Source organism: Heliangelus exortis, chromosome 4 (assembly GCF_036169615.1).
Source record: "Heliangelus exortis chromosome 4, bHelExo1.hap1, whole genome shotgun sequence".
NCBI lineage: Eukaryota > Metazoa > Chordata > Aves > Apodiformes > Trochilidae > Heliangelus > Heliangelus exortis.
Window position 1 is genome coordinate 3,152,937 of NC_092425.1, and position 27,016 is coordinate 3,179,952.

General features: G+C 40.2%; 2 protein-coding genes across 5 annotated transcripts in view; both read left to right on the forward strand.

Annotated features, from left to right (window-relative positions):
* SGMS2 (sphingomyelin synthase 2) overlaps positions 1-12,521 on the forward strand; it is a 40,333-nt gene extending 27,812 nt beyond the window's left edge. For all 4 annotated transcript variants that reach the window (XM_071742652.1, XM_071742654.1, XM_071742655.1 and 1 more), the window contains 5 exons: positions 269-386; positions 1,076-1,229; positions 2,384-2,550; positions 3,304-7,632; positions 7,830-12,521. In XM_071742652.1, the coding sequence (XP_071598753.1) occupies positions 269-386; positions 1,076-1,229; positions 2,384-2,550; positions 3,304-3,507 (643 nt within the window). In that variant the 3' untranslated portion in view covers positions 3,508-7,632; positions 7,830-12,521. The remainder of the gene's footprint in view (positions 1-268; positions 387-1,075; positions 1,230-2,383; positions 2,551-3,303; positions 7,633-7,829) is intronic.
* Positions 12,522-13,796: 1,275 nt separating this feature from the next.
* Positions 13,797-26,382, forward strand: CYP2U1 (cytochrome P450 family 2 subfamily U member 1). The gene is made up of 5 exons (XM_071742646.1): positions 13,797-14,314; positions 18,303-18,932; positions 21,789-21,950; positions 22,836-23,003; positions 23,402-26,382. The coding sequence occupies exons 1-5, from the start codon at positions 13,876-13,878 to the stop codon at positions 23,578-23,580; spliced, it is 1,578 nt and encodes a 525-aa protein (XP_071598747.1). The 5' UTR covers positions 13,797-13,875; the 3' UTR covers positions 23,581-26,382.
* The last annotated feature ends 634 nt before the right edge of the window (positions 26,383-27,016 follow it).

The window sequence follows — 27,016 nt, forward strand, 5'->3', positions numbered from 1 at the left end:
ATTGAATTGGTTGGATGGCTTTGGTGGGAGCTTTGTGGTGTTTCTATACTGTTATGAACTAGCAATATGTTATATGTATAGACTGTATGGTTTTCAACTGGCTTACAATAGATAAAAAGAATGAATCTAAAGGAAAAATTCTTAGTATTTCACTGAGAGAAGCATGTGGGGAAGAGCAGGATTGGATATATCTATAGAATAAAACTAGAGCTCTGTGTATTCTGCATGTAAACTTTGTACTCAATCCTTTTCCACCCTTTTCTTCCAGATCAATAGTGGGACGCAGGTTCTTTTTTATAATAGGAACTTTGTATCTCTACCGCTGTATTACCATGTATGTTACCACCTTACCTGTGCCTGGGATGCATTTTCAGTGTGCACCAAAGGTAAGAGCTTTTGCTCCTTAATTCCTCTCTTAGTTTCTGCCTGAACCCTTATGGCTCACTGGAGCAAATAGAAGATGATGTTGCAAGTGTTACTCAGTAGCACAAATTACTTTGAGGTCTTCAGAAACGTAGTGATAAACCTCAAGTTATGTGATACAGAAAGAGCTTTGAGCTGTAGCTGCACTTAAGATGCTTAAAGTTAAGATACTTTAAGGTACCTGTGTTGAAATAGTGCTGCTACCAAATTAGTAAATGTGCTTCTGAGGCTCAAACTAATCATACTGCTGCTGCAGCAATGATTTTCTTAACATGGTGGGTTACCTCAGGTCAATATTATTTCATAGACTCAAATGCAAGCTTTTCTTGCAGGATCCTTTTAAGAAAAGACAATGTTATCAAATATTTTGGCCTATTTCTCTTTAATGCTTACCTTTGCAGTATATTGTGCATCTCAGTATCATAGAGTGTATATTTTTAAATAGCCTGGGAAAGCATAAACAGAATGGTGGTGTTAGGAAGGTGATCTTTAGCATTTGACAGCTTTGGTAAGCATGCTTATTTATTTGAGAATATGTGAAAGAAAGCCAGAAAAGATAATTTGTGTCTTTTTCTCTTGGGCAAGAAGTCTACTTGAATCTCTTATGGACTATCTTTTTTTTTTTTTTTAACTTTTTTTTCTGATGTTGCAGTTGAATGGAGATTCTCAGGCCAAGGTTCAGAGGATCCTGCGACTCATTTCTGGTGGTGGTCTCTCCATAACTGGATCACACATCCTGTGTGGAGACTTCCTCTTTAGTGGTCACACTGTGGTATTAACTCTGATCTACCTGTTCATCAAAGAGTGTAAGTGATGTGATGAGCCCTTTGACTGCTGCCTAATTGTTAGGCATATATTTTGGTGGAGTTGTGCTTTGTAAAGGAAAAACTGATTGCTTTCCTTTTTCTGCCTCCCATATAATCAGCAAAATGTTATCTGAGCAAGGACTTCAGACCTGTAATTGCTCTAAATTAGAGGCTGCTTATGGTGTTCTTTTATGCACTTGGGATGATATGTCTTTGGTACTGGATGAATTCTGAGGTTTCTGTTATTTCTGGCTTGGTGGATTTTTTGCTCTGCTCTTCCTCTCATCCTTTGCTGCCTCTTCACTTATTGCCCTGCACTCCAGAATTGTTTCCTAGAACAATTATGTACATTTTTAGCCTTGGTATCTCTGTCTTGGAGCTGTTTTCATCAACTTCTTGATGATTTGGCTCTTTTTTTTAAGGAAAAAAAATCAGTAAATACAGATTTGTCTGCAATGTTTTAGGGTAGCTCAAGAGAATGTACTGTTTTGACACTTACACCAAAATTTCAGTCCTCCTACAGTAATGATTTTGCACAGGCCCCTAAAACATCCTCAACTACATCTGGGGAAGCTTGCTCTGTAACTTTTTTACTGATATTGTATGAAAATAAAGGCAGACCATTACTCCACAAGGCAAGGTGTGCCAAAACCTCCCACTGCAAGGGAAATAACTCCTGGCAAGCTGAAGGGCTTTATGAATGGGCACTGTGCCACCCGAGGCATTTCAAGAAGAACAGGGGAACTTTTCCACTGAAGTGGCTTAAATGCATTTTGAGAAACAGTTTCACTCTCATTTGTTAATCTTTAATGAGAGGGTTGAAATTCACATACTGTACTGCCCTGTACAGTGTATTCTGTTTCATGGAACAGAGGTTTCATGCAAAGTAGTTCAAGCCTAGGAATTGGGGAGTATTTTGTTGTGATTTCTGCTAAAGTTTTCACTTGAGTGTAAGTTAACTTGGGAATAGGTTGTAAAAAGAGCAGAGATTACCAATTAAAAGAACTGGAGTGTCTATCTTGTCTCTTGACTATATTTAGTGGCCTTAATGAAATTACCTTTTAAAAAATATCTTCCTTTTTGGATTGTGGATAATAATGTATGTGGCCTTTTTTGTGTGAGTTTCTTTTTCATATTGCCTCACTATTTCACAGATTCACCACGTCATTTCTGGTGGTATCACTTAATCTGCTGGCTGATGAGTGCTGCTGGCATCATCTGTATCCTTGTTGCCCACGAACACTACACCATAGATGTCATCATTGCTTACTATATCACCACACGGCTTTTCTGGTGGTACCACTCCATGGCTAATGAAAAGGTGAGTGCCAAACACCTTGAGAATCAATGCATGGGTTGCATTTGTTAATACTACCCAGAGGTTAAGTAGAAAGATCTTAATTTTAAAATAAAAATAGAGTTTTTATACTGCGTTTAAAGAAATGGGGTGAGGAGTTCCACATCGGTGTGGTTTAAGGAAATATTTAATGGATTAAGCTGCTCTTAAAATCTGTGTTACTAAGTCATTTCAAAATTTATTTTTAAATTCCTGATATTCTGGCTTTAAAACCTTTTTTGTCCTTGAAGATTTTATTGCTATATGGGATTTGTTTGTCTAAGCTTATGAATAAAAAGTTCAGCCATAAAATTCCTGTCCAACCTAAATTACCTAGACTATCCTAAAATTCTAGGGACACTTCTTCTATAAATGTAACTAAAAGTACATTGCTCAGAAGGCATCTGCTGCAGCTGTTTCAGGGATACTTTGGAGCTGGAGCATATCTCTCAAGCCATTTTTAGTTTTCAACTGTTAGTCATGACTGGAAACATTTTCAGAAAAGGCCTGGGTGCTTTGCATCCCTAATTATTTTTACAGCACCAAAGCATCCCCTCACGTTGAAGATGCTGTTTGTAGAATACATTTGGACCACAGTCCATCTCCATACTCTGTTTTTTCTAGGCTAAATGCACATGTGCTGCATTTTTGTAGTTGTTTTGGCTACTGTCATTTGATTATATTGCTTTAAACTGATTTGTTTTTCCTTTTTCTCTTAACCCACTTGTGCCAATACAGACTTTAAAGGTTTCTTCGCAGACAAATTTTCTCTCTCGAGCGTGGTGGTATCCAATATTTTATTTCTTTGAGAAGAATGTGCAAGGCTCTGTTCCTTGCAGCTTTTCCTGGCCAGTATCTTGGCCTCCCAGCTGCTTCAAATCTTCCTGCAAAAAGTATTCACGGGTTCAGAAGACAGGAGAAGACAATGAAAAATCTACCTGAAGAAAGGAAGGAAAGCATCTGCTCTGTTTCTTTACCAAAACATTAATGCTGTAACCAAAGTTCTTAAGAGGACTACACTGTAACTGAAAAAGTGGACCAAGCTTCTGTGCAATGGATTGGAAAGACAGTTGTAGATGCAAGAATTGCCATTTCATGTGTTTTCCTATCATCAGGCTGTACAGACCTGTTCTACTCTGCAGTGCTTATAGTATGCACCACTGATGGGATTTTTTTTTCTTATTAAAGACAAGATGGAGCAGGACTTTGCTTTACTAAGGAGACAGAGGTGCCAAAGACCACATTAACACTTTTCATTATTATCTCTCACTCATCCACAGAAGCACCCTAAAAATCTCATCTTCAGAGTTCTGGAGTGCAGAAGGGCAAAAACATGCTGAAATGTAAAGGCACAGTATCAGAGGATTGAGGTATATAAAAAACACAGTTCTGGGAAGTGGTTTGTTGGATTATTCTTGCTGATATAGTAAGGTCTTTGTGAGACTGGTACAGCTGGGAGCAAGTCCTGACCTTTTTGTACTCTGTGGATATGAATCCCTTATGACCCTACAATGCTACTTGCCACCATTCTTTCCCATATATTCTGCTACATACCAATTTTTACATTTTTATTAGGAATTTTATATTTAAACTTGAACTGCCTGAGGACTTTACAGATTAGGACTAGCTGCTAACATCAGAGCTCAAGGAATATAAAATTTTGAAAAAGGACACAGTTGCAAAATCTAAATCTAATTGCAGTTTGGCCTTGTGTATATATATACAGTGCCTGTTGGTGTATGTATATGTGTATACACACAGGCACACATTGCTGTGTAATTCAACACACACTAAACAAAAGTGCTTAATGGAAAGAGTGATTGTACAGTTCTTAATTCAGGCAAAAGTCCTACAGATCTCACCTGCTTGAGGAATGCAAGGCCAGGTCCAAAATGGGGCTATATTTAAAATAAACCTCTTGATTTTAGTAGCTCTTGCCAAAACTATGTAGCAAGGTTGCCTGAGAGCCATAGTTGTGCAGTGGATTTCAGTTTTACCTTTTGGCACATTTTTCTGTGACTTAATTTAAAAAAAAAAAACAAACCAGAACATGCCAAGGTGGATACCTACAGGAATAGCATTTCTGCAGTTATTACCTAAAACCATTTCATACAAAATGACACTGGTAGAACTCACATGCAGATTCCTTCCCCCCACCCTTCCCCCAGGCTTCACTCCAACCAAGATGGATATTTAAGGAAGTTGGCTGAGAATGTGGGAAATTACCATGGCAGATCTGTAACAAAAGCTCAAATTAATGCCTACCTGGTTCCTGTTGGTTTTTATTGTTTTGTATTGTTGGGAAAGACAATTAGCATACTATGTTCTGTATTGATTTCTGCAGTTAACTCAATTTTTATTTTCCAATGTTGAGCAAAACCTGATAGCAAAGATTAAACTGCCTTATGTTGGCTTAATAGAAATATAAAGGAAATGTTGCTATTTTAGGAATGTCTTGAATGGAGTGACAAGTGTGAACACAGCTTGAATAATGACAACTTGGTTTTTTAAAGTGCAGTTAAAGTTATAAAATGCAATACAGAATATTCAGATATATATTTTTTTTCATTTCAGGGGATCAATTGCTATAGTTTGTACACAAAGAATATTAATGTGCATTTCAAATATTTTTGTGCGTTATCAAAAGAATACAATAAACAATGTTCCTTACAATACATCCTTGGTAGAATTTAGCTGAGGAAGAAATTCTGCTGATGTTTGGTTTTGTTATTTGAAACAAGCTTCTTAGAGTCTTTTAATGTGCCCCACAAAGCTCTGCTGTGTATATGTGCATACTTGTGCTTTCATTTGCTTGATCCTAGCAGACCCTGAGGAGCTAAAAAGCCAGTATCAAAACATTTATATAATAAATAATAAGTCCCTTTCCTTTATCATACATGAATCTGTTCAGTGGCAGTCTGTAAATCTCTCAAGACACTTGTTTTATCAGTCCTACTTCACAGAGCATAATATTTTTGAAGCTGAATTCTAAGTTTTGTGTTATCTTAATATCTGTCATGTTAAGTCACTTATATCAATCTTTTTTTAATTAATTGGTGGCAACCATACCTTGAATATGACATATTGGAACACTTTTGAACAAGAAGCTTAAATGGTGGTTTTCATCTGAATTATAGTCATTGACATGCAGACAATTAGCTGTCTAGATGAAGCACCACCATGTCTCAGTGGGATTTCTCTAAATATATCTGCAAAGCAGAATTTCTTCATGCAGGGTGATGTTTAGGGTTGTTTTTTTTTTTTTTTTGCACTTATTCCTGTTTCCGGAAGGAAAAAATATGAAAGTGGTGAAACAGAAGCAAGGGAAAAATGTGCTTTAGTTGGGCAGTGTGAGCTTTCATTCTGCTTCTGAACTTGATGGAAACTTTGATTGCTGTATAAAGGGAAGGTTTAAATTGCTGCCTTATTTGATTCCTGTTCTGGCTTGGCTCTCCCTTAAGTGCTTAAAATTTTCTCCATTGTATCAAAGCCCTCCAAATGGGTGTGTGTGGTTTAACTAGCAGAAAACTCCTTTACTATCTCAATTTTAAACTGCTTTTGCAAACTCGGGTGGTAGAGATGTATCTGGAGACTCTTCAGGCCTGTATGTAAGGTGATGAAATGGGGTAAGTATCAGTATATGCTGTAGTAGTTAATCCAATACAAACCACAGCTGGTATATAAAAATCACTAATTTTAAGAACTGAGTGATGACTGTATATAAATACTATGAAGCTGAAAACATGGTTTCATCCTAAGAGGGAAAAGGATGGGAGTTGGGAAAAAGAATAGGAGAAACTCAGAGTTCCCTCAATATACTGATCAGTTGATTGCAGGCTTATTTGGGCTGTGTATGCCCAGGGTTTTGCAGTATGTTTCTGTAATTATTTTTCCTTGGAGTTACAACACTGATCTTCCTTACTGATGTCACATGAACTGTACCTGTGCTGTGATTTTGTACCAAAGAGCATTGACACATTGAACTTCCCAGAAACATTAAAAAAAAAAAAAAGCACACTTGTACTCCTGGCAACTCAGTCTGACTTAGGTGGTGGTGGTTGCTTTGCATTTATGAAACAAGTTTTCTTAAATGCCTAAATTCAACTTAGAGCTGGATTTAAAAGGTTAACTTGAGCATTTAAAGAACTGTGCTGCTACGTGGTCGTGCTACAGGTGCTGTATTCCAGTGCCAGGAATTATTAACACGTACTTGAAACCCCTGTGAAATGACATTTTAAGGGAATGTGCTTAGCACTCCCGTGTGGATGGAAATGGTAGTAAAGGCTCATGGTTCCTCACTGCTGTTATCAGGGAATAACAAGATACAGGTGGGGGTAGCAAGAAGCTGTGCTGAAGGTTGTTGAGAACTTTAGTCCTGGATTTGCTTCCCTCCTTAAAAAGGGGAGGGGGAAAGAGGAAAAAAAAAATGGAAGAAAGCAGGAGTGTATTTGCAGGATAAGATACACTGCCTTCATGTGATAGAGGAATAAAGCTCAGTAACAGAGATGTGACTGGGAGGTATTTTAGGAAATGAGAGAGAATTCTCTTAATGAGATTATTGTAAATCCACTTATCTGTAGCTGAATCTGTTCCAACCCTCCAGCTCTGGCTTTCTCCCATCAGGAGTATCTGGCTAGACAATTTAGCTTAAGGCTTTTGGTAATAACCCAAATTCTTTTTCTTATTTCAGTAGATATAAAGTATGATTTATAGTTGTACAGACCACATTCATTAACTTCAGTGCAAGGTGAGGACTTTCCATTTATTTTAAATGAACTTTCCCCCTTTTTTTAATTAAAAAACCCCACTTAAACCAACAAATTAAAAGATTCATGGGGTAATTATGAAAACACATCCAATTTATCACCTGTTCTGGAACCATTTTTCAGCTTCATTGTCAACTTGATGTTTTTACAATGTATGCATTTTGGACTTAATTAGGAAAGCTCACAAAATTAGAGTGATAACTTAAGACTAAACACTTCTGAATGTAAGTGTTGTATACCAGGCATTGTAAAACCTAGGTCTTAAATTCAGTCACTGAAAAAGGGGGCTTAAAAATAAATAGTTCTGTTGGACATTATTTAAATAAATGTTTCTGCATAAGTGCACATGAGGAAAATATCATAGTGAGCCACTGAGGTAATTTTGTTTAGAATGTCTTCAAATGCTACTTTGTGATGCTTCCCAGTGTCTTAGCAAGAAAAAAAAATGTGCAGAAAATTCTGCAAAAACTAAGAATTGTGCAGAAACTAAGCATGAAGGCAAAGGGCTTTTGTTCTATTATGTACAAGAAAAATGAAGGAAGGTGGAGACATTTAAGTAGATGGTGATCATATTTTGCCTTTTACATGAAATTGAGCTACAACTGCACCTAAATTCTAAGTAATAGAGAATTAAATTGTTTATGTGTAAGAGTGCTGAAAAAAAACCCCAGAAGGCAGTGGGCAGTACTGAGCATTTCATTCTACAGTACAGATGTGTGTCTTGTGCTATGGGCTGTACTGGTTCTCATCCATAACTTAGAACATAAAAATAAAATCTAACTCAGGAAGAGGCAATATTTAAATACTTTAAAGTTTCCATTAGCAAATTTTCCTGAGCTGTTCCACCAAGATGTTCCTAGTATTTCTAAACCAAGGAGAAAGTCTTGCCATGCTTAAAGCACACTGAGCTTTTCCTAACTGGCTCAGGTTTCCATGGATTAAACATTTGATTAAATCCTTATTAAGCCAGGAAGCAGTACATAAGAATTTCAGGCTAGGTACATCAAATATTTCAGGAAAAAGTTCTAGTTCTGAACTCACCTCCTATTTCAGTAGATATTCTTCCCTGGCAAACCACTTGGAAGGCCTGAATGATGTTTTAAGAGGAAGTAACAATATTGTGCAGTCTCCAGTGTGTATTTGAAACACTGGTGTTGAGGAGACCTCTGATTTTTCCTTTTGAGCTCTTTTCAAAGTGGGGGCACAGTGCCAAAGGTGGCAATAGCTAAAAAGTGTAGTTGCAACCTGAAACCAGAAGAGGGCTGAAAAGGCCACTGCTGTATAAAACCATCCACCCGAGAGCTGTGCTGGAATTCAGGGGAATATGCTGGTAATTCAGGCTTGGGCTTTGCCTTTAAAATTAGTAGGTCAGTTCTCTTTTTGAATTATTACTATTATTATAATTTTTTTATTAGAGATGGTAGGAGTGCTGAGAATATCAAAAGGAAATTTATATCTCCATGCTTATTTTTAAGTGTTTGTGTATAGGCCTTAATATTGCTAAACTCCAGCCCTTTTTCCATTTCCAGTAACTTTGTTACTTCTGTAAAAATTAGTTTTGCATTCCACTTTTTTCCACTTTACTGCCACTGAAAATGCTGCTTATGCTTTGGCCTCAGCTGCTTTGGGCTCCTGTCTGTCTCTGTCTTCTATGAACTGCCTTTTAAAAAGGCTCACTAGAGAAAATAGGGTTTATATTTGAGAAGGCTCCAAAATTAACACCAAGCCAAAAGACATTCGGGTCAGACACATCTGTGCACAATTTTGAAACTTCAACTTATTTTGAAGTAAAAAAGATGACATCCCAAGGCATATTTCTTATCTCAGGAACCACTTCTTGCATAGGTTTGGTACAGTCTTTGTGTTTATTTTTCCCAAGTGAGGAAAATATGTGTGAAATGTGAAAGATTCTGGGGTTTGTGAGGTCAGGGTCACACCAAGGAACCTCAAGGGATAAGAGGAAATAACAGTTTCCTGGCTCTGCTTCTCGTGTTTTTCATGTGACTTTAAGGAGAACTCTAAAGAATTCTGCAAAAATAGTCCAGGACTTCACTTCTATGCAACATGGTTGCATCTTTGATGGCTGACAGCTTTTCTTGCATGATTTCTCCTAGGTTGGATCCATAGTTCTGTGCCTGGATTAGAGCTATGTATCCAATCTGGGGAAAAAAAAAAATAAAAATAAGGCAAGATAAGCCATTGGCTGCTGAGGTAATACAAGAAAGCTGCAATGCCTGTATGATAAGGAGCTAATACATGTCCTTTTTTTATAGCTTTAGGGTCCAGTTCTACAAACTACAGCACAAGGCTACAGTAAAAATGATACTTGGAGACCTCTTGTGCTGCAGTTTCTACAAATGTTTGCAAACTGGGCCTCACTTTTACATAATTTTTTCCTTACAGGTAAGAATTAGCTTTTGTGTTGCAAACCTTTCAGGATTGCACTTTCTAGCAGGTGTCAGCTAGTGTGTGTGTTTATTGTGTCAGAACAAACCAAACCTAAAAAAACCCTCCAAACAACATAAAACCCACAAACCCAATCTATTGCACTAGTTGTACTTTAAAAAAAAGCAATAATGTGAGCATCTTGTAGCTTTTCTCTTCAAAGGTGCTATCTGTCATGATGACTTGAAGTGTTGACCATGAATTTGGTAAAAACATGTTAGGATTTGCCTGTGTGGTTTACTCAGCATATTAAATTGAAAATCTTTTATGGTCAGCCTTTGTACTAGCAAATGCAATACTTTGTTGGACTGACCACACAGAATTAAAAATCAAAAATCTATGTCCATTGTGGTGCTATTCTCTCACCCATGAACATTAAGGAAAGCTGTTGTGACACCTTTTCAATAAAGCAAAATTTCTTTACATTTTAAGCCTGTTCCAAATGCTTTTTCTATAAACATTACTGTCTTCTATTTCTGTTTTATATAAAAGCAGCAAAATAGGAAGTATTTTTAATGCAGGAAAACCTTAGTATGGGTCTAGACTAATGTGTATGGGTCTAGACTATATGTCCAAGATGAAATTTTCATGCATACTTAGGGATCTCTGAAACTCTGTGTAAAATATAAGAACTGTGTTGGGTAGGATTAAGGCATAAGCTAATAATTTTAAAATAAGTCTTTGGTTTCCTCATCATAGTTGAAACCTTGAAGACAGAGAGAGAGGATGTAAAATGGACAAAATAATGTTAAGAGAACACTGATTATTCTTTTACTGAAACTTATGAAAAGCAAACTTGTGAAGGAAAACGACCCCATAACTTTATGTTAAGAACACAAGTGAAACTTGGCATAATTTTAAAGGCAATTCATAGTAGGACATGGTAAAAACACATGAAAGAACTGTGAAGTAGGATTACTTAGGTTCTGGAATAGCAAAATAATATTCTTGCAGGTAGCATGGTCCAGTCTGGAACCCTGCAGCACACTTCTCTGCTCTAAAGTGGTCACACCTTGAGGTTTTGGTCACTAAACTTTAGCTTTCATATTCTGCAATAAGTTCTGAACCACTTGCACCTGGTGCTTCAACAAATAAATGAGCTCTTCTCAGTTCTATTTCATAGAACTTTGCCAGTGCAACCACTATGCCAGGTCTAAAATAATTTAAAGCAGAAACAAACCCACTAGTTAGGATAAAAGCAGGGCTGGCAAAGATGGATATTTTAGTGACAAAAGTCTGAATTGTGTGTTACTTCCCTCAGGGATTTCTTTAATAGTAGGACATTTGGAAGAGCCAATGATAGAACAAAGTCAGCCATAACAGCTCTAAACCACACTGAAATGTAACTTTCCTATCTTTTGATTACCAGATGCTTCAGAGAAACCTCTTTGTCTTTTTTTAGTTTACAAAAAAAGTGCAATATTTACAGAAACACTGAGGTCAATGTTGATCTCATGTTGAACTGCTCAGCAAAAATGAAGCCTAGGTGAGCATGTGATGGGCCCTGGACTGGGCAGATTTTCAACATTAGTGTCTGTTGTGAGTTACCCAAATGTCTTTGTCAGAACATTCAAATATTTTCAATATTCCTTCAACAAGGAGAATGGTTTTGTGAATAAAGTGCCTGTGGAAATAGAAATCCACAAGTTGCCCACAAGCTTAAATGAGGTATATAAAAACACAGCCCATACTTGAAGAGAATGGGTGTTAACAACTGCATAGAATAACAGGTCAGCAGTCATGGGTGTTGATAGGTTTCCAAGGATAAAACTGGGAGAGGAATATTACATTGCTTTTCAGATTTTACTGTTAATTACATTTCCAATGCTTCTGCTTGGGCCTTACCTCTGTACCATGGTTATCTTTAAAGAAAAATAGTCCATTACTTTTAAAACACTCATTTTTATAGAGTCTTTAGTGGTTTTCTGTGTTTCCTTGTTCTGTGGAGGGTTTTTTTACCTCTTAGAAGCATAGTGACCAAATGCTTTGGTTACTCAGTTTAGGGCAAAACAGTTTGAGAAATGGACTGTCCCTAAGTGCAGAACTAAACAGAAGTGGTTTTTATTACAGTGGTACTAGAACTGAAAAGGAATATTTTCCAAGGGAAGCATTACAGTGCTAAAACTTGTCTATGTGTTTATTTGGTGTATGCAGAATATTAGTAAAGCACTTGGGTTTATTTTCCTGTTAATTTTATGCTTTAAAAAGAGGCTATTTGGTTCTAACTTTAATTGGAAAAGAGAAGGCAAAAGAGGAAAGCAAAGAAGTTTTTAGTGCTGTTTCTCAATTAAGAAAGAAGTGAGGCTACGTTACTCTTCTGTAAAGAAATCTCAGCTGTGCTGGGTTGATTTGCTTCTCATTTGCAGACTGTAGGACTTAAACTTTCCTTGTGACTCAGATCTAAAATGTCTTTGGATCAGATAAATTGTCACCTGTTTTTTCTATATTTTTCTAATAGATGCTTTTTATTAGTGTACATTATAATTAACCACAATTTCTGCCAGATATGGGTAAAAAAGCTGCATTCTGTCTTACCAATTTAAACATGTGATCTTAGTTTTTCTACTTTGTTTTATCCACAGCTATTAAAATATCCATTTGCTGTTTATATTTTATTAAAGAAAGATTGTATCCAGTTGCCTTAATTGCTTGGTGAAAAATTTACCTTAACCATTTGAAGCTTTATGTATTTCTAAAATTCTTGTAACTTCTGTATAATTGCAATAAAACCTTTTTAATATAGTCCAGCCACTATTTTAAGAGCCAGTTGTCACTATCTTTACTGAATATTCAACTATTAAAAAACCCCAACACAACCCAGCATCATTTTAAATGGGAAACGCTCTTTATTCTTTATTTTTGGTTCTATGGGGGTCACTTTAAAGATTGTGTATTTATATTTTGCCCGAAGTGCTTTTTAGTGAGGAAAGTATCAAGAATGCTTCCTAAAGTCACTGATGCCTGCAGGAAATGGTTTGGGAGACCATGCAGTAGCATTTTTCAGTATCTAATTACCTTTTAGGGATTCAATTTTTGGTTAATCAGGTGGAGAAAAGTGCACTAAGGTGTAATTTGCAGGGTTGGGGAAGTTATGATGAAGTTGGGTTTTTTCAGAGGAAGGGGTTGGTTTGGGGTGGTTTTTGTTGTGTTTTATGGGAGAGGATGAAAACTAAACCCATCTTTCCTCTGGAAATGAAGTCCAGCCCTGGAAAGCCTCTCAGTGCTGTTCTGTATTTGCCAAGAAGTCCCTTGACCCAGAGCTGGGACCGATGTTCCAGGTTATGAAAACAAAACTTTGGTGTATTGCCTAGAAGTGCCAACTTTTTTATTTGGGAAGGAGGATTGTCTGTGTTTGCTTTCCTTCTAAGCCCAAATAAAACCCAAATTTTGGCCCAAGGGGGATTTGGCCACCAGTTCAAGTGAGGCCGTGAGGAGCAGCTGTTTGTTTTGTTTTTTTTTTTTTAATTAGATGGACCTGAGTGAGACCTTTCAAACCTGGACTGAGTCCAAGGGCAGTCAGCGTCTGACACTCCCGGGCAAGAACTCATTTTTCACGTTTCACCGCAGCCCCTTTTGCAGATCAGCGCCCGCATTTTCGGGACAGGTCTTCGCCGCCGGGCTGGGGGCAACCTCTGAACATCCCCCCCGGAGCTTCGGGTCGCTTTGCCACCTCTCTGTGCCACCACAAACTCTCAGAAATCTTCCACCGCAGCTCCAGGCCGCTACAGGACCGGAGGAGGAATGTAACGGGAGGGCGACGGGAGGAGGAGGAGTATAACGGGAGAGCGATAGGAAGAGGAGGAAGAGGAGGAGGAGTATAACGGGAGAGCGATAGGAAGAGGAGGAAAAGGAGGAGGAGTGTAACGGGAGGGAGATGAGAAGAGGAGGAGGAGGAGTATAACGGGAGGGCGATGGGAAGAGGAAGAAGAGGAGGAGGAGTATAACGGGAGGGCAGTGGGAGGAGGAGGAAGAGCGGGAGGAGGAGGAGTGTAACGGGAGGGCAGTGGGAGGAGAAGGAAGAGGAGGAGGAGTGTAACGGGAGGGCGGTGGGAGGAGGAGTGCAAGCGGCCGGCGGTGGGGTCAGGCGGTGCCGGAGGGGATGGCGGCGGCGGGCACGGCCGCTTGGACGTGGCTCTTGCGGTCTCCCACCGCCACGGAGCTGCTGCTGGTGGCCCTGTGCTGGCTGGGCTGTTACTGGCTGCTGCGGCGATGGCGAGCACCGCCGGGGTTGCCGCCGGGCCCGGCGCCCTGGCCTCTGGTGGGCAACTTCGCCTTCGCCCTCCTGCCGCCGCCGTTAATGAAGAGGTGGGCGAGGGACGTGTGGGGCGGCGGCCGCGGCTCCCCCGCCGTCTCCCCTCACGTTTTCCTCACCAGCCTCACCAAGCTGTACGGCAGCGTCTTCCGGCTCTTCGTGGGCAGCCGCCCCTTAATCGTCCTCAACACCTTCGGGGCGGTGCGGGAGGCCCTGGTGCAGAAGGCGGAGGTCTTCAGCGACCGCCCCACCGTCCCCATCGTCCTTATGATCACCCACAAGAAGGGTAAGGGGCCCCGGGCCGGCAGACGAAGGGGGTGCGGGCGGACACCCCGATGCCTCCCGGTACCCAGGGGTACCGCTGGGTGCATGGCCGGGGCTGAACGGGAATATCGAACGGGAGCTGTTGGTGGCTGCGGGGCGGAAATTTATCAATAGCTGTTGTCAGCTGCACACCGAGCCGCCTCCTTGTTTTGTGCTCATGGCGCCTGCCCATTGCCCCGCTGCTGACAGGAGCCTGAGGAGGGAAACTCGCCCTCCCTTGAGGTGAGCGGGCAGCATCCCTGCGAGGGGACAGCATCCCTGCGAGGGGACAGCATCCCCGGTGAGCGGGCAGCATCCCCGGTGAGCGGGCAGCATCCCTGGGAGCGGGCAGCATCCCGGTGAACTCCGCAGCGCTGCGGTGTGCAGAGCGGGTAATGCCGGGGTGACTGCAGTGCCTGACCCCTTTACTGCTGTTTATAGTAAAGCAAATGGCGTTTGTGCAGGGATTTCAGGAACAGCGAGCCTGTCGCTCATGGGCTTTCTGCTTTTTATCGGGAGGAGAAGTTTGGGATGCTTTGCAGCAGCATGGAATTTGGGTGCTTCCCCAGCTCTTGCTAAGGGAACAATGGCTCAGGGAAGGCTTCTTCTGTGCCAAGTCCCATACCTGTGCAGTCTGCACTGCCCGAGTCTGAGCTCCTGTTGCTGAGATGTTTCCAGCTGTGCTTCTCTGCCTGCCAGAACTTCCAGAGCATGTTTGGGGTTTGGTTTTTTGAGTAGGTCAAAGGGGAGTGTACCAGCTTCCACCAAAAATGGGCACGGGGATTTTAAACATCTGATGGCAATGTCACTGTTAGAATTTCATTATGTTTGGTCTTCAGGTTATCAGAGATCTTGGTATTTGTGGGAAAGTACCTTTCCTTTTTCAGTTTAGGAGGTGTAGCCCAAGAGGCTTGCAAATGTGCTGACTGCATGGTGAAAGTTGTTTATCTTTTTTTCTTTTTTTTTTTGAGGCCAGAAAAATCTATTGCTTAAGTGCCTAAAACTATTTATCTTCATTTTTTTACTGTGCCAGAATTACCCCAGTAAAGATAAGAGGAAAGTGAGTGACCTAGATCTTGTTTAATAACAGGCAATTGGATACCATTGCTCTAATTGGTTTAAAGGATAAAAAAAAATTTTTTTAATTCTGTTGGTTTAATGATACTGTCTTGAGACAGATCTTACTGGCAGGTAGTTGCTATAGTGCATGAATATTTTTAGATGCAGTACATTTAGCAAGGATTTGTTGGGAGGAAAGGGGTACAGCAGTTAGACATCAGACTGTTTTACAGCCATGCTGTAAACCCACGTGTTCAGGCTGGTGGTGGATTTATTTTTTGTTTAATAGTGTGAATTTTGTATGGGTTTTGCTTTCTGCATGTGGTTCTCTATCAGAAGGAGCGTGGTGACGCAGGAGTAGCCAGGGCAGTCCACACATGGTGCTTACAAAGAATTCATGCACATGCCTGACTGAAATTTCTGATCACCAACTTACCAGCTTCCATGGTTAGATGCTCCAGGGGAGTTAAAAGTTCAAATTGGAGGCCCCCTGCTCCTGGTTTCCAGAGTTCATGAGTGAGACTTCACACTGGATCCAGCCACAGCTGTGTTCATGTGTCCTAGGAAAAGGAATCAAGAGAAATGGGATGATGGTGTCACTTCAGCTCTGTCACTTCTGACTGGGATGCTTTGAGGCAGCAAGCATCCTTTTTGCCTGTATCTTTTTTCTGTAAACAAACTGCCTGCTGGCAACTTAGAGGGCTGTTTTCTTTTAAGCTGCATTTTCTGTTGTAGTTTTGTCTTTAATCTGAGCTGGCCTGCTGGGTGTGTTATGGAAGAAATAAGGGCTTATCTGAGCTGTGTGTGGCTCTAGTGTGTGTAAGATAGAAACAAAATACTGTACTTGGGGGGAGAGGAGGTAGGAGTATCAGAATGAGCAATTGCTGCATTTCAGGAACTGAGTAGCACAGAAGTGAGGCCTTCTTGGCTGGGTGTGAGAGTCTGAGAATTTAAGGGAGAAAGTAGAGGTCAGTTCTTATCTAGGCTTCTGCACACACGTGGAAGGAGAAATACTACATTGGGGAGAAAAAGTAGGGTTTGGCATTTTTGGTTTAGTACAGCATATTGTGTCCCATAGCAATGAGAGGCAGCAAAGACTCAGTCTCCAGAGTGGATGGAGCTTGGGTGGTTTTCTGCCTTCATAATCCTGCCCTGTCTACATCCAGGTGTGGACAAATCAGATAATACAGAAGTTAAATGTTTTCCATTGGGAATTCTGTGTTTGTCAGTGTTCCCAGTGCTGCAGCAGCACTAAAGCAGCAGTGAGAAATTTGGGATGTGATCCATCTCCATAGGAATCAAGAAGCTCAGGATTCTCCACCCTATCTGCAAATCCTGAAAACCCACGCTGGATCTTGGCCAAATTCATCCCCAGATGGGACTGATCATTCCCCTGCCCTGCCTGAGGACACCAGGGCTACCAGGAAACTTTACCTGAGAAAGGGGATCTGAAAAGCTTTTGGGTTTGTTTTTAAAGTGCCAGGGAGCAGACACATGAATAAATTTCTTAAGAAACATCTTTGTGCCAAGATGAAGTTCAGCTGATTCTCAGCTTGTTCTGACTCTTCATAATGTTCTGCTTATTTTGTTCAGGGCTTTTGAAACTAGGCCATGTGTTTGTATTCTTCAGTCTGTCATTACTACTATGAACAGAAAATCTGTGTAGAAAGATTACCAGCTTTATGTTACCCAGAGCTGTTTATACATTTGGGATTGTAAATGAGCTCTCTCACTTGCATGTCTACAGATCTCTGTTTCTAGCTACACATTTCTTGTTTATTCTCCTTTTTTTTGCAGTAGAATTTAAGTAGTAATTTAAGTAGTAATTTAAGTAGTAATTTAAGTAGTAATTTAAGTAGTAATTTAAGTAGTAATTTAAGTAGTAATTTAAGTAGTAATTTAAGTAGAATTTATGTTGTAATGAAATGCAGGTAGCAGTAAGTATTGTAGCATGGTGCATCTTGTTGCTTATTTTTTGTGGCCACTCCTCATTCTTTTAAATTTAACATTAAGATTTCCCATTGACAGGTAAATTGGTGTTACATTTATAAAGTAAATTTTAGTTTCATGAAAAAAAAAACAAACAGATGTAGTTCCACCTTGCTTAGAAGAGCAAGAGCAGAACAAGCTCAGGTTTTGATGACTTTAAGCTTTCTCAGCGTAGCCACGGAGGACATTAGAAACAGTATGTTGTATATTCTGTTTTGCTGTGGTGTCTCTGGTGTAGTCTGTTAAGAAATGTTTGTAAATGAGCAGTATTTATATTCGAAGCTGAGGGTGTGAATTTAAATAGTGTTTCATAATGATGTAATCCTGCAGAACATGTGCCTAGAGGCATCAAAACTCTTCCTGCCAAGCGGCTCTGAACTTGTTTTCACCTTCCCAGTTTGCTTGCAACACGTGTGTCCTGTATTTTGATAAAAGTTAGAGCAAAACTTTGCTTGTGTAGAAATGTGAACACGCAGAAACTGTATCGAGGTGTTTGTAAAACAGGAAGGGGAAAAGAAATGCAGACTGGTTTGTGTTTTAACATCTTCTGCCTTGCTGAAGGAGTTTGTGTCAGAGGAGAAAAGGCTATAGCTGACATGTCCCAGATTTAACAGTGCCTACAAAATTGTTATCACTGGTACCAAAGCACCTACAGTACATTTTCTCCATCTGTTAGTGTCTTGCAAAACCTGCTAAAACTATTGATGCAGCTATTACATTAATGTCACTGATTTAGAAAAGGAGGAACAGGATTTCCCAAAGCAATTATGAAGAACTTTGTGTTCTTCCTTTAGTTCCTAGCCCGGTGCCTGGGACAGAGCTGCTATGTATTGTTTCCCTCTTCTGGCTCTTGGGTTGAAGGCCTAACTTTTTCTTCTTCAAAATAAAACATTTTGGTTTCAGATCACCCCTTTGTCTTCCAGGTGTTATTTTTGCACCTTACGGCCCCGTCTGGAAGCAACAGAGAAAATTCTCTCTCGCGACGCTGCGTCACTTCGGGGTGGGGAGACACAGCTTAGAGCCTAAAATCATCGAGGAGCTGAAGTTTATAAAGGAGGAAATGCTGAAGCACGGGAAGGATTCTTTTAATCCCTTCCCCATCATCCGCAACGCGGTCTCCAATGTCATCTGCTCCATGGCCTTCGGCAGGCGTTTCAACTACGAGGATGATGAGTTCAAGACGATGCTGAAGAACATGGCCCGGGCACTGGAGCTGAGTGTGAACAGCTCCATGATGCTGGTCAATATCTGCCCTTGGCTCTATTACCTTCCCTTTGGGCCTTTCTGGGAACTTAGGAAAACAGAGTTAGATATTACTGCTTTTCTGAAGAAAATCATCGCGCAGCACCGGGATACGCTGGATGCAGCAAATCCCAGGGACTTCATTGATATGTACTTCATCCATGCAGAAGAAGAAAAGAACAAGGAGAGCAGTTTTAATGAAGATTATCTCTTTTTTATCATCGGCGACCTCTTCATCGCAGGCACGGACACTACTTCCAATACACTCCTCTGGTGCCTGCTCTACATGTCTCTCTACCCAGAAATCCAAGGTAAGACTGGTTTTTATTCCATGTTTTTTCTTCCAGCCATAAAGCTGTAGATGTCAAAAACAGAAGCAATCAGCAACAGTGAAGAAGGCACCTGAAGTGCAAATACTACACATGTAAGTGTGATTTGAAAGGCTGATATGCAATCAGACATCACCCATCCTGCTCTGCTGTGATGATCTCTACATTAATGCTGTATATTAACCATCCAAATGGCCCTTTTTTTAGTCTCTGGGTTTCTTCTGTTTTGAGACAGCTTTATCTCCCCCAAGGAATTCCAGGGAACCTCAGCGTGTGTCAAAAGCTTTGTCAGTCGTGGCATTCCAGGCCTATAGAAGTGATATAACTTTTATTAGTGCTCCAGAATGTGTGCCTGGACTTCTTGATAACCTGAAGCAGAGACAGACAAACCTCAGGGAAATTTTAATTATTTGAGGGTTTTTTAAGTATTTAAGTATTGAGTATTTTGAGGTTTTCGTGTGCTGCAGCTGATTTGCAAGTAAGCAAATAGATTGGAGTCTCTTTAAATAGGTTACTTGTTTACAGTACCTATGTGACTGGAATCTCTTTAACTAGGTCAAGATCATAGTTTATTGCACAAAGCCAACCAAATTGTTGAGCAAAGATTGCAAAGTAGGGCATCAGTATGTGAGGAAGAGAGCCCAGTGGGGACAAAAGTAAAATAAAATTTTATTGCATAGGCTTGTTCTTCAGTTTTTGATGGTTGTGTGTTATCAATGCTGGGAGAGTTTTGTGTTTAGTTGTTTTCTTGTTTGATTTGGGTTTTTTTTAACCTTTTCCCTACTGCTTGGTACTCTACATGTATGTGCTGGTCAGTTTCTTCTCTTGTCTGATCTCTTTGCAGCTTTACAGCCTCTCTCTGATTTCCCCTTTTCTAATTCTGTGGCTGCTGTTAAATCATATAATGGAATGTACACTATGGAATGTCATTTTCTTACTTGTGGTGTCCCATTCCTTATTGCTGGTTGCTTGAGAGTTGTGTATGGGTCTTTTTTTTTTTCATTCCCTTTTTTTCCTGGTGATACCTTTCTCTTCTCCCCTAAAGAAAACACTGAACTGCATAACTTTTAGTTGCAGATACTTCCTGGAAAGACAAATAAAGGGCTACCAGAGCAAAAAATCAAAGAATATATTTGTCTGTGGAAGGCAGTTTTGCTTTTCACATGGAAAAAGAAGAGAAGGGTGGGTGTTTGTGTGCTTGCTTGTAGGGAGGCAGTGCTGAGTATTTGGGTTGGTCTGTTCCCTGACTTGGTTTTGATCCTTGACATCCAAAGGTCTGTGAAATTTTTAAATCCATGAAATGTAGTGGAGCAGGAGTTCATTTACTGTGCTGTTAGCAGAGAGCTCCTGAAGTTGCTATTTCTGCACCTGGTAATGTGAGCAGCAGTTTGGCTGCTTTCTGGATAGTTCCATAAAAAGGTCACAAATTCCTAGGAAATGCTGTTTGGGATAAAATGTGATGACATTTGGCACGAGACAGTCTCCTTCATTTTAATTTTTTTTAATATTTGAAACTTTTTAAAATTACTCTGGCTGTGTATACCTGCATACAGGTACGTGTCATTAAAAAAAAATAAAAATACTAAAACCCCACGAAGCAGGTTGGCAAATCTCTTGCTGTTCAGGTATTTTTTTTACTGTGTTCCTCACTTGAGAACTTGTTTTCCTGACAAACCCAGTAGGTGGCAGCAACTGAGCACAGCAGTTGTGGTTATTTCTGCTCTGAGAACTGAGAAACTTCTTTTGCATTGAGCTTTTTATTTGATCTTGAATCAGTGCTAAAGAAACACAAGTGCAAGCCAGCAGCCTGGAATGTAAATCTTGGATGAAAACCAAGCAGGACAACCACAATATAAACAGAGAAAAATATAGAAACCAATATAGAAAAATAGAAACCAACTTTTATTATTTTTTGTAAAGGTTAATTATGAGATGCCCTCTTTCAAGATTCTTTTGCTGGGTAGCCAGATTCCAAGTTACCTGGAAGAAAAGCATCATCCTGTACATGGGTGAAGCAGATTTTGCCTCTTGGAGTCTTCTACGAAGAGAATTAATTGTATGCTGAGCCTTTAGTGAGATGAAGGGGGCAAACAAATATTTGGACACTTTGTGTCTCACATGAAGAAGAGGGGAGAGAAGATTTTAAGATTTTTAACTTCTGTTTTTCCTTTGCAGAAGGAGCTCCTGCTGCTGCCTTGTTGGGGGGACTGGGGAATAGCTGAGTTTAGGTTCTGTGTGTAGAAAGCAAGAAACAGCAAGAACAGGTTAAATGGCTTCAATGCTTGCAGTAACAGCCTCACAATTCCTGCTCCACAATGAAGAATCTAAAAGCAGCTGCAGGAAAAGCTTTCCCAGCTTTTCACCACCACCTTTCCCAGTTCTGAGAACTGGATTTCCTCAGGGACAGAAGCTGACTCAGGCACACACTGTATGAACCACACAGGATGCAGTCTCTTTTTTTTTTTTTTTTTTTTTTTTTTTTTTAAACATACCAGAAGCTTGATGTCTTCACCATTCAAATTACTGTGTAGTTAAACTCTTTAACCAAGATTATGAATGCATTTGCAACCAGAACAGAACTTTTCCTGTACTTTTCCAGCTAGCAATGTCTGTCACCTCAGTAGCTCTGCTCTTGACAGGTGTCAGGATTGCACTTGGTTATTTTGTTCTTAGCTGAGTCTGTTCTTATGTCTTGGCATAGTTATTTTAGCTGGGGATCACAGGTCTGGCAGTCATTTTTGACAAATCTATGTAAACAGGAAAATTAAATTGAGATGATGTCTTCTTGCATATTGTGCACTTTTAATTTTTTTTTTTTTTCTCACTCCCTTTGAATAGAGAAGGTTCATGCAGAAATTGAAGCAGTTCTAGGACGTGACAAAGTTCCCTCCCTGGCCCACAAGGCTCTAATGCCTTTCACAGAAGCAACCATTCTGGAAGTGCAGAGGATGACTGCAGTTGTTCCCCTCTCTATTCCTCGGATGGCCTCAGAAACTGCTGGTAATGCAGCATTTCTTTTGTGGGTGGAGATCTGATGGGGAGAATTTCTGAAGGCCTCATTTATGTATTAAATATGTAACCCAAGTGTGTAAAATGGGAGTAGGTGGGCATGTCTGACCTGACATTCAGAAGTTCCCTGATTCTGAACAGCTTCTTTTTTGAGGGTCAGCTTGTGTTGACTGATGTGCTTAGGGGTAGTTGGCAGCTGAGACTCCACCTCTGGCCCTGAAGCAGCCATCTGGATTTGGACATCTGATGCAGAGGTCTGAAAGCAGCAATGCAGAGCAATTGGCTTGCTGAAGCCTGGAAGGCTTAAGCCATTGAGATCTACATCTACAGAAAACAAGAAAAAAAGATCCTTTCCCAAGTCAATTTGTTTGCTACCTGTTTTCATAACTATAGCTGAGCACTGGCTAATGTGAGGGGGCTTTAGCAACACTTGACTTCCAAACCCAGTGCTGAACTGATCTGGGGTGTTTTTTGTTTTTTTTAATGTTTTGGCTCAGAGACCAGCAAGGTGCAAGAAGCTGAAATGAGAGTAGTCGCTTCTAAACCGTTTTGTGGGAACAGTTCAAAACTTTCCCTCTTCCTCTGTGACAGCTCAGGATCAGGAGGGAACTGGGTCACAGCACTTGCATGCAGCAGAGTGGATTCCTAATGACTGCTGCTCCCTTTTCCCAGTAACTTGATGTCTTTCCAGCTGCTGTGACCTGTGTGATTCTGACCAAGGCAGGCTACTGTTCCCTTGAGCTCCTGCTTAATTTGCAGCTAGGGATCCATGTAATTTTTGTGACAGCTTGTAGCTGCCTTTTTAATAACTCTAAGTCTCCCATGCTTGCTTCTATCAACTTGTCAGATCCTCTGTCTCTGTGCTTTTGTTTCAAGTGCTGCAGGGATACACTATTCCTAAGGGCAGCGTGATCGTTCCCAACCTGTGGTCAGTGCACAGAGATCCCAACCTTTGGGAGAAACCTGATGAATTTCAGCCATCAAGATTTCTGGATGAAAATGGCCAGCTAATTAAGAAAGAGGCATTCATTCCTTTTGGAATGGGTAAGATAACCAAGGTGCATTCAGGAGCTGGTTGGGGGAAAGGGGGTGTTTGGAGGTGGTCTGGGACCTTAGAGGCATGAGGTGTCCAAGTTGCTGACTGAGCAGCTACAGAGCTTGCAAAATGGGTTGGGTTTGGTTCCTAAATCCTCTAATTGCTAGGTAGAAGTGAGAAATGATGAATACTTTTGCTTTGTGTGTATGTAAATGCTGTTAATAAGAAGAAGGGCAGCTGAGCAAGGCTTAGGCTGAAATACAGGAGACCGAAGGTGCTGAGTTCAGAGCTTAGGAGCAGCTTGAGCCTTTCTGTGTCTGGACCAAGATAGCTCAGGAACTGTGTGTGTTAGCAAAGGTGTCAATGGTACAAAACCAGTAATATGTCTTTTCTATCTGTTCTTTAGGTAAACGTGTGTGCATGGGAGAGCAGCTGGCAAAAATGGAGCTGTTCTTAATTTTTGCAAGTCTAATGCAAAGCTTTACCTTCTTGTATCCTGAAAATGCTGCGAAACCATCCATGGAGGGAAGGTTTGGTCTAACTTTAGCTCCGTGCCCGTTTGATATAATAGCTTTGAAGAAATAATAGAACATTAAAAAAAAAAAAAAGATGAAACAAAGAAATACTGCACTTTTTAAATCCAGCTGCATTTTGTTTCCAGCTTATTTTGTTACTTTCTTTCCAGAAAAACACCAACTGCATAGGCTTTCATAGTGAGAATGATCCATTTACACTTCAGTAAGGAGGAGATTTTTTTTTTTTTTTTTCTGCCAGCTGTTGCATTCCACAAATGAACTGACAGCATAGTTTGCAATTTGATATTAAAACTTGCTGGACTTCACCCCTCTGTCTATAAGCTATTGCTGTCAGTTTGTCAAGTAATAATTATGGGAGAGTGGTCCAAAGCATCTATTAATGCTTTAGCAAGTGCTAATTGTTATTTTGGTAAAAGGAGTATGTAGATATTTAATTTACCATGAGCAAAGGACATGTCTAATACCAAAAGGATTAAGGAGTGAGAGGGTATTAGACATTTCTGTGTAAAGAAACATTACAGCTGAGCTTAAATAATGATAGGTGGTTTTTTTGGAAGTGACTAAATCACTCTTCTTTTAACCTTAAAGGACTCTTTCTTGCAAGTAACTCATTAGGTGTAGATGGGATTGAATCAACCTGGATTACTGGATCCAAACAATCTTGACTGTCAGGGCTCACTGTAAGCAAGCAGGTGCCAGCTCTGAAAACCCAACTTTGGAGGCCAACTCAATCCTTGAATATGCCACATCCTTAGGATGAAAGGAGTGTGCAGTGCCTGGATGCAGATGTTTTATCTCGGGATATAAACAAAAGCAGATTTCTCTAACAAGAAGCAGAAGTCTCTTTTCTCTGGTGCCAAGCAGATACTCAAGACAACACCAGTGCTGCCCCTTCAGATTTGCTGCTTTCCCCTTGTCAGCAGTGGCTGCAGCCTGGATGAGACCAACTGGGTGATAATTCCACCTCCTTAATCCTGAAGTTGGGACTTGCACTCAGATTTATCATTCCCAGGGACTGTGGACACTCCTGCCACTGCCTTCTTGGCTTTGGGAACTGGAATCTCCCTGCAAACACAGCATCAATCCTACAGGTGCTACAGGTCTGGGTCTGACACAGGCATGGGACAGGAGGAGCCTGAAAAACTTGAGGTTTGAGGATGAAGGCTTTTCACTTGGTTATCTTCCACGTGGAGTAAAAAGTTGTGTCCTTCATACCGTGTATTATCACTACCTTGCTCTTTTCACATGCAAAATTTTAGTGCTATCAAACCAAAACCAGGGAAACGTGCTGTGAGGTGTTCCAGAAGGGGGCACTCAACCTTGCCTTTTGTTTGAAAGATCTCTCAAACATTAAAAGTGATCTTTTGGAGGAACTGTAATCATTAACTTTTACATAATTGTCCTTAATCATCCTTATATCTCTTTTTACACCTTTTGATCTAGCAGAATTTCAAATCAGATTAAATAAGGACAGATAAACCTTTGTAGCTTTTTGTTATTGTTGTTTGTTTTTTTCCCCTCAGTGGAGATCTAGAAAAGGCAAGAAGTCCTCCTAATGACAAGTTTAAAAGACTGGAATGTGAAATTGACTGTGAAGTGAAATTGTGTATTCTGTAACAGAAACTAAACATAAACTGTAAGAGAAGAGTTAACTCTTCCCCTTTAAATTAACCTCTGTTTTGGTCAGTTTTTAAATTAAGGTTTTAACAGCCAAGTAGTACCTACCAAAGACTGTAAGAAAGATATTTTGGATTTAAACTGGGGTTTTCTGTTAGCTGTTTTGAATGTTTGAGTGGCTTAATTTCTGGATTAAACATTTGGTTGGTCAGGTACCCTGCTGTCAGGCTAATTTATGACTTCATAGGTTGCCCTATGTTTTATGTGTGTTCAGGTGTTTTCTGTGTGACATTTTTGAAAACCCCATAGCACAATAAAGTTGGGTTTGGTACCAGTGCTTGTAAACTTGCACTAAAAGCTGACAGTGCTGGAGTAATTAATTTATTTACCTGCACATCTTCCAGTGAATAAATGGATTCTGTACAGATGGGATTTTTTTTTGTCTGGAAATTGTTATATATGCTTACTAGCAAAGCTAAAATGAAGTGATGATAATATTTATCTTTCTGTTGAGATGCCTCTTTAAGCCACATAGTGATGTTGGTGTGCAACTGATCACTTATGTAAAATACCTGTCCTTTTAATCAGTGAGGACACTTTTGAAAAGCACTTTAGTATTGGTTTTTTTACAGATTCCAAAGAAGAAACGAGTCAGATAATTTCCTGTGAAATTGTACCTACGTGTGCTCATTTTGCCTGCAGTTTTAAGTGTTACCTTGGAAAACTGTTCTTTGAAAGTTATCCTTTTACAAATTGTACTTTGAGATGTGGGTTTTGATGATACCCACAGTCAAATGCTGCATAGTGCAAGGCACTAAAGATACTGATGTGAAGGTGCAGCCACGTCAGTGTCTGCCAGAATGCAAGATGTAAAGATCTGCCTTTCATACCTTCCAGATGCACTGAAATTTTCTCAGGATGCCATGAAAGTAGCTAAACAATATAGCAAAAGCAATGAAATGTTTGTGGTTTTAAAAATGTGTTGCTGTTTCTGGTAAACTCTAAGTAAAGTGGTATAATATTTGGTTTGTATTTGTAAATGGATCCTTCCCCTCATTTTTTTTAGCAGAGGAAGCATCTCAAATGCCTTACTAAAAAATGTGTGCTTATATAAGTGGGTGGTTATTTCTGAATGCTGAAAAATGTCTTTATTTCTAAAAAATACTTTGGACTTTGCTTCAGTGTAATTTTATTTTTAATAAAGTAATTTCCAAATTGGTGTTTGGAAGCTTTACACAGTGGTTCTCATGAGTTCCACTTAGTGACTAAGCTTGTGGGGTTTGGAATTTACTATCTTAGAAAGAAAGAAATTGGAGTGAGAAGAAGCTACAAAATGTTTTGGGTGAGGAGTGAAGGAGATGGGGGAATAAAATGATAGTGGGAAAATACAATATCTGTTAAATGATAGAATGCTTTGTCTGCTCATTCTCTCAATGCAGGTAGAAAAAAAATTACTTGGAGTAAATGGAGAGGGAAGATTAGAGAAAAGGAAGGTGAAAGGGCAAGTGAGTTGCCACCAGGAGGAGATGTGCAGTCTGAGGAACCAGGTAGGAAAAAAAAATGTGGAGGTGGCACAGAGGGGCTCAGGGGACAGAGAGGGAAGAGGGCATTCAGGGAGAGCTTGGGGTGGAAGGCAGCATGTGGAAAAAGGAGGTGGTGTGAGCTCTGGTGTGTACTGAGGGCCCTGGGGAGCAGCAGCTGTTTGTGAAAATCATGTGCCTTACACCCTGGAGTTAGGTTGCAAGTAACTTGCCACGTGCCCATTTTTAAAGGAATTTACATACCTGAGGAACAGTTGCTGAGTTTGGATAAAGCTGTTTCCAGCAGCCACTGGCTCCTCCTGACCTACCATCAGGTGAGACTGAGTG

Bases quoted from the DNA above. Each gene is read 5' to 3' on its own strand.
- CYP2U1 (XM_071742646.1), top strand. From the start codon at position 13,876: ATGGCGGCGGCGGGCACGGCCGCTTGGACGTGGCTCTTGCGGTCTCCC. The intron at 18,933-21,788 runs GTAAGACTGGTT...CCCTTTGAATAG, and splicing joins TCTCTACCCAGAAATCCAAG to AGAAGGTTCATGCAGAAATT. The intron at 21,951-22,835 runs GTAATGCAGCAT...TTTTGTTTCAAG, and splicing joins GATGGCCTCAGAAACTGCTG to TGCTGCAGGGATACACTATT.